The sequence below is a fragment of the Larimichthys crocea genome, chromosome XIII (assembly GCF_000972845.2).
Source record: "Larimichthys crocea isolate SSNF chromosome XIII, L_crocea_2.0, whole genome shotgun sequence".
NCBI classification, from domain to species: Eukaryota; Metazoa; Chordata; class Actinopteri; family Sciaenidae; genus Larimichthys; species Larimichthys crocea.
The window spans coordinates 27,084,137-27,090,834 of record NC_040023.1 but is presented as its reverse complement, the minus strand read 5'-3'; the positions used below and the strand labels follow the sequence as shown (position 1 = coordinate 27,090,834).

Sequence of the window (6,698 nt, the reverse complement as noted above, 5' to 3'; positions counted from 1 at the left end):
AGCTGACGATTTGGGAGTCAGGAGGATCACGCATCCATTTGGTTCACTGCTGAGAACAGATTTCATCCACTTCTGTTCTGAGCATCGTTTTTCTGAAGTGTCATAAACATGACGACTTGCAGAGCTGTGCTCAGAAAACGATCAAACAGAGAGAATAAGGCCAGCAAATGTGCATGAACTGAGCACAGATTCCTAACCAACATAATTCTGGTTCAGCTTCAAGCAGAAACTATTTACATTCATTCCGGTTCTTCAGGTTTTAAAAAAAAGGACCCGTGTGTTGCAGTGTAGTAGCATGAAGGAAAAACTACAGTGGTCAAAAAAATGCATAGTTTAGATTGTCTGTACTGGGCTACTGTAAAGACCCACGATGTCTGTAGATATAAATCCTTCATATTAAGTTCAGGTGGTTATACACTTCTGAAAACATATTATATACAACATATTCAATTTCTGCCATTTCTTTTATATGAAGAAACCCAAATCTGACACACTAGACTTTTAAATTTAAAAATATAAATATTTTTTGTGAATTCAGATTGGAAATCTGACTCACAAGTGTTTAGCTACATTGTAAAAGATGGACACAGAAAAACCTGATGCCCCAGTTGACTATTCAACACTGTTTATGCATGTTCTATCAATCCTGTTGATTGAACAAATTTAACTGAGGAAAACACAAAACAGTTTGGAGGCTGGGAAGCCCATTTAAACAAAAGAGACACTCACATAATTGTCAGGCCTCCGTCACCTCCCCAACCTCAATGAATCACTGACCTACATAACCCATCTAAGTGATATCTAGCAACAAAGAGGGCGTCACCATTGTGAGATCTCCAATAAAAGTGATTCTGATTTGAACATTTTTCTTGGTGTATATTCGTGAATATGTAGATCACAAGTATCAATTTAAAATTGCAACAATAGTCAGAAAAGCCTCAGATATTTCCTCTGGGTGATTCTGCTCCACTCTCTGCTGCCTTCAGTAATGCTAATGCTCATGTGCTTACTTTGTTGTGTTGGAGCAGAAACGTTGTTCTGCTTGGCAGTGGGCTCACCATCAGTTGGCTTCTGTGGCACTTGTGTGACAGGGGGTTTCTGGGTTATGTTGTCCTTCACTGGTTGCTCCACTCTGGCCTGTAAGGAAATCAGTGTTGATCTTATTAGGAAGGGGAAGACCTGTCGCAGTTACTAAATACTGCTCTCTGTGATTTGGGCAGAGAGATGCCTTTGAGATAATCTGCTCTTGTGTCAGATATTAGCACCACTGACCTCAACAGCAGCTGCTTTGACAGGCTGGACGGCAGCAGTATTCTCCTGAACAGGTGGCTGCTTCTTCACCGAGGCTGCAGGTGCCGCCTCCTTCTCTGGCTCCTCGCCCTTCACAGGACACAGGGACAAGTTTACACCGAACTGTGCCGTGAATTCAAAACTTTGGCAGTGTCAAAGACTGAAATGTGAATTAGCTGATCAAGGCCAAGAGAATAAACACACGGAGTGTCAAATAGGCACAAAAACGTCTTTGTCTTTCATAATAATTCAAATTTAGCAAGATATTATTGCTGAAATATACATATTATAGATATAGATGCACCCTGTAAGTTACCTGGCCAGCTGCTTCCTCGGCAGCCTTCTTCTTCTTTTTCTTCTTCTTTTTAGTTTTGGCTGCACCATCAGCAGCAGTCTCTCCTTTGTCCTTCTCATCGTCATCGTCATCCTGACAAACACACACACACGGATAAAACAAGGCTCAAAACACAGAAATATAGAGCAGCAAATATGGCATTATTTGTGAAATAATTATGAATCTGTCAGTTATTCACACGCATGAAGATAAAAAGAAAAACCTGTGTGTGGATTTAGAAGTTACCTGTGTGGTAAGCTCCATTTTATTTTAAGTCCTATTTATATACACACGTTAAATTTACCTTCCTCTCTCGTCATCTCTGCTTGAGGCTACTATAGCTAGAATAACTCTCCTGAATCAGCAACTGAGATGCACTGTGGGTAATGAAGGTTTTAACAAGGAAGGAAAAAAAAAAAACACACCACGGTAAAATAACAAAACTCTAGTTCTGCTGCATCAATTACAAGCTTTTAAAATCTCTCTTACTCTGGCACCATCTGATGGCAGCACCCAGAGCAGCACTGACAGACAACAACTACAGAACACACCTGTGTGTGTACCATGGATGTGCAGGGAGTTTATACTATTCTTAAATGAAAGAACAAAAACACGACAAAAGAAGGATGTGTGTGTTAAATCACCGCTATGAAGAGCAGGGGCAGACCTGTACCCACAGAAATCAACAATTACTGGGTTCTTGTTTTTTTTAATGTCAAGGTAACACTAATATTTAGTCTAAAGTGTACTTACAGCTGCTGCAATCAGCAGATTGACCTTGGCGGGCTCAGGGAGGGGCTGCTCCTTAGCAGCGGGGGGCTCAGGAGTGGGCTCTTCATAGTTGCCCCAGACCTCAGAGGGGGCGTTCCAATCAGAGCTAGGGTCAACTGAGCCACCATCTGCAAAACACAAAGACCGTCAGAAAACAGAAGTGCAAAGGAGTATCATAGCTATGAAGTTGATAGAGCAGTGTAGAAAAGCAATATGAGCCTTACTGAGTCCAGACCACTCGTCGTCCACTCTGGGCTGACTGAGCCATGGCAGGTCCCTCACAGGCTCTACAAAGACACAACAACAATAAATGAACCAATCATCCATGAGGGAGGCTGTGGAAAACTACGCCATCTAGGGGTGAGAGCAGGCTAAACCTGCACATGTCACATTAACAGTTTAAAGGTATATTTACCAGCTGTACCAGCACTCAGTCCAGCTAAAGACACCAGATTCCTCTCTGGCTCAATCACAGTCCACGACCCTGAAACACACACATTACACACAAACTCAATATAACATAACACTGACACACAGCAGTGTGAACAGTTACAGCAGTAACAGAAGGCTAGTGAGTCTGGCTCCCAGAATCTGGGACCAGGAAATGTTCAATAAATTTACTAAAACGAGTTATTATCTGATCTGATTACGGAGATAGATTTGCTCATTCATTTTCTATTGATCAACTAACTCATTAACTGATGCAGGGATAATAAAGTTTGACTATACTACACTGTAGACTTTGATTTGTAGATAAAGATTATACGATGAAGACCATGTGATATGATCAAAGGCTCGGGAACAGCTACGACATGAGCCCTGTGGTGAGGTCATTTCCTCAACTGCTGTTTCTAAAAAGGTCAAGAATGAACTCTGACATAATCAGATAATTGTTTTACAGGACTGTTTTATCACAACTGTGGCTGACATTTACATCAATACCGCTTATCAATTCATGCATCACTGCCCCCGACGCTGTAGCCGAAACAGATAGTTATCATTAACCAACTCCTGAAATGCCATAAAGCTTTGAAGCATGTAGTACAAGTGGTAGAGATAAAACATTTTTACCATCGATATCTCCTCCCCACAGTGACGCTGGCTCTCTACTGGTCGTCCAGGGGCCCGTCTTTGGAACAACGCTGTGAGTAGGGACCTTCACAGCCATGTCAGTCACAGCAGCAGACGCCACTGCCACCTCACTGTTGTTCACTAGAGCCAAGAGAGAAACACTTGATACCCATCCGGAATAAACACAGTTTGAGGTCACATCTAATATAGGAGGTCCCCAAGTAAGGCATGTAAACTTTTGATGGATTAAATGTTATGCATAGATGAGATCATCAGTGCTTGAGGTGTGTTTCTGAACTGCTAACCAGTCTAATCAGGTGATAATTACCTTGAGGTACAACAGCCTCAACCTTCTCTGCCTTCGCTTTTGTAGACTCAGCTGAAGACAAAGAAATAAAAAAAAGGTCAAAACATGTTAAGAACACTCCGTGAGAGCCTGTTAGTGACAGGAGAACACAAACACTCCAGCTAAAACTCACGAGACTCAATTCCCCTAAAGCCTCTATTTATAGTCCATCCTGTCAACAAGAGACCAACCAAACGAGACCACAACAGCCTATACAGAACAACAGACAGAAATATCCCTCTCTAGGTGCCATATTAGGCTGTTTATCCAAGGTGGCCTGGAGGGATTGTCCTTTGTGTTAATGTATAGAAGGGAAAAACAAGTGAACAATAATGCCTTTTGTCAAATTTAAGCTCCTCTAAAGAAGAAAAATCACACATGGTTTAAAGTCTTTTGAGAGGCACCTTTTTTCTTCTTCTGGTTGGCGGGTGCGGGGGCTGCGGAGGCTTTGGGCTGCTCTGGAGGAGTGCTCACGGGTGTGTCCCCTCCTCCAGGACTGGCCGAGCCATCACTGGAACTCTTGTCCTTCTTGCGCTGTTCACGCTTCTCCTTGTTGCTGACCTTGGTTTCCCACGTGCCTGAAAAGTGACATCGAGTGCAGTGTGGAATTAGTTGCAAAATACCGCAAGGGTTCATTATAGGATTAGCGAGGAAACATGGTATGGATTAGGCAGGATGAAGGAATAGCGTCTACGGCAAGGTCCCATTCTACCACAACGAGTCAGGCATTGATCAGGTTGTTTTTATTTTGCAAGGACTACGTTTAAATTAATTAAAAAACATCATAACAGTCTGTTATTCCCTAAGAGGTGCAATGGCCTAATTACTAAAAATAATAAAAAGTCTTTTCCAGATGTCTCTGAATAAAAAATACATACTAATGTAATATGATTAATAATATATCACCTTCTTCTGGTTCTTTGCCATCTGCAGTCACTGTCTTGGTCTCCTTTACAGCCTGTTTGGCCTTTTTCTTGGACTTCTTTGCCTGCAAGAAGAGAAACAGTGGACATAAAGTCGGTGTATCTGAAACAAACAAACAAAAAAACACAACCAGGAGTGTGAACATGAGTTTAAAGAAAGGGAGGCTACAGTAAAGACAGTATCCAGCACATACAGTATGATTTCACATCCAAGAACAGCAACTGGGCAAACGAAGGCCCATGCTGACTGAACCGTGGACACTCAATCATGCTCAGGCCACATCTATTTATAAGTGAAACTACATCCACTGTTCAAGACTCCCTAAATCTGTTACGTGTCCTTTTTGTAAGCACTATTTCCATCTCTTTGTGTATACATTACACCTTGTGACTCCAGCACCATTGGGAGCCCGGTTTGTGTTATTTTGCGATATATACACACACACACACACAGCGTGGCATTAAATGAGAGGCTGCACCTCGTGCTGTCCTAAGCCAAGAGCCATCCTTCAGGATTCTGCTGCATCTGCAAGTTAAAAAACTGTAACCTAACACTGGCAGCTGGTCTGGTTACATCATTGCAGGGTGACAGAGAGAAAACGTGGTGTTTTCTCCACTGATTTGCACTGAAGAGGAAGACCGGGTGATGGGTATGTGACTTACAAGCAAGTGAAAACATTTCTATGAAACACAACCCGGGCACACCCATCATCATCATCACACTGGATAAATCATGATGTTCAGGTCACATCATGGTGTGTGTGTGTGTGTGTGTGTGTGTGTGTGTGTGTGTGTGTGTGTGTGCGTGTGTGTGCAGCACATTACCTCAGCAGTCCTTTCAGCCTTGACTTCTGGTGGGGGCGGCTGGTGATGTGGCACTATCTCCTCCGACACTATGGCTTCTTCCTGCGGTTCAGCACCAGCTCTCCCGTTTGACTGGGCTTTCTAGAAAAACACGTGTGATGAAGTAAAAACAATGATAAGCATAGACAAACATCAGCTGTGTCCCCCTCGAACATTTCATATGTCACAGCACCAAAAACCAGCTTGGCCAGGTCGGACACTAGCCTGAAGCTAGTTAGCCATGACATGAGATTCAACTGTCACTGCTAGCCTGACAGCTAGCTCTGCTAACCGAGCTAAGATGGGTGCAGGCCGGCTTCATTTACCTTTTCTGCCTTCTTCTTCTTTTTCTTCGGTTCTTCGGACTTGACGGGTTTGCTCACGGCCCGCTTCGCTTCAACGCCGTCGTCCACGGTGCTTGCAGCGGGTCGTGTTTTGAAGAGAGCCCGGCAGGCTGAGGCCCACAGGGCGACCATCAGCACCAGCCCGGTACATGCCGCTAAGAGGATCACCCACGGCGGGATAAGCTCAGGCTTCAGCCCCAAATCCACACCTAGCTCGGAGCGCAGCAGCCCCAGGCCTTTGGACAGCAGTTCATTGAGACGGTTCGTGAGCAGCGTGGCCTGCTGAGAGGCCGCGGCCTGCCACTGCTCCATGAGTACTGAGGGTTCACACACACCGATTAGTCACGCTCTGCTCGCCGCTGTTAGCTGCGCTAGCCTGCGGTGCTAGCTAAAAATAACGGAACGGCTTCGACATGATGGAAGACAATAAACACATCTCCTCCTCCTGCTCCTCCGCCAGCAGCATCGGCCTCAGCCACACACCCGGCGAGCTACCTGAAGCTCGTAAAGGCTGCGGTATCAAACGGCTAACTAGCCATCAGGCTAGCTGATACCATCGTAAGACAACGTACCACCGTTAGCCGACCACCACCACAATGCAGCCACTGTGACCGCGAGCACAGCAGGTTCACCTCATATGTCTGACTGGAGGAGGAGAGGTGCCTTCACTGAGCCTCGGAAAGGGGAGCTTCCACTTTGCGTATCATAGATAGATAGATAGATAGATAGATAGATAGATAGATAGATAGATAGATAGATAGATAGATAGATAGATA

At 44.3% G+C, this 6,698-nt stretch overlaps 1 protein-coding gene across 2 annotated transcripts in view; it reads right to left on the bottom strand.

The window, feature by feature from the left end:
* Positions 1–6,584, bottom strand: part of LOC104931577 (protein LYRIC) — a 7,731-nt gene extending 1,147 nt beyond the window's left edge. Inside the window, exons 1-12 of one of the 2 annotated variants that reach the window (XM_010746610.3) lie at positions 5,905–6,584; positions 5,561–5,680; positions 4,719–4,800; positions 4,217–4,390; positions 3,795–3,845; positions 3,467–3,607; positions 2,811–2,879; positions 2,620–2,682; positions 2,378–2,523; positions 1,607–1,717; positions 1,273–1,380; positions 1,059–1,137 (exon numbers count right to left, since the gene is read on the bottom strand). In XM_010746610.3, the coding sequence (XP_010744912.1) occupies positions 1,059–1,137; positions 1,273–1,380; positions 1,607–1,717; positions 2,378–2,523; positions 2,620–2,682; positions 2,811–2,879; positions 3,467–3,607; positions 3,795–3,845; positions 4,217–4,390; positions 4,719–4,800; positions 5,561–5,680; positions 5,905–6,234 (1,474 nt within the window). In that variant the 5' untranslated portion in view covers positions 6,235–6,584. Of the gene's footprint in view, positions 1–1,010; positions 1,138–1,272; positions 1,381–1,606; positions 1,718–2,377; positions 2,524–2,619; positions 2,683–2,810; positions 2,880–3,466; positions 3,608–3,794; positions 3,846–4,216; positions 4,391–4,718; positions 4,801–5,560; positions 5,681–5,904 lie in introns of both variants that reach the window. The other variant, XM_010746609.3, reaches the window with a different exon arrangement.
* Positions 6,585–6,698: the final 114 nt, after the last annotated feature.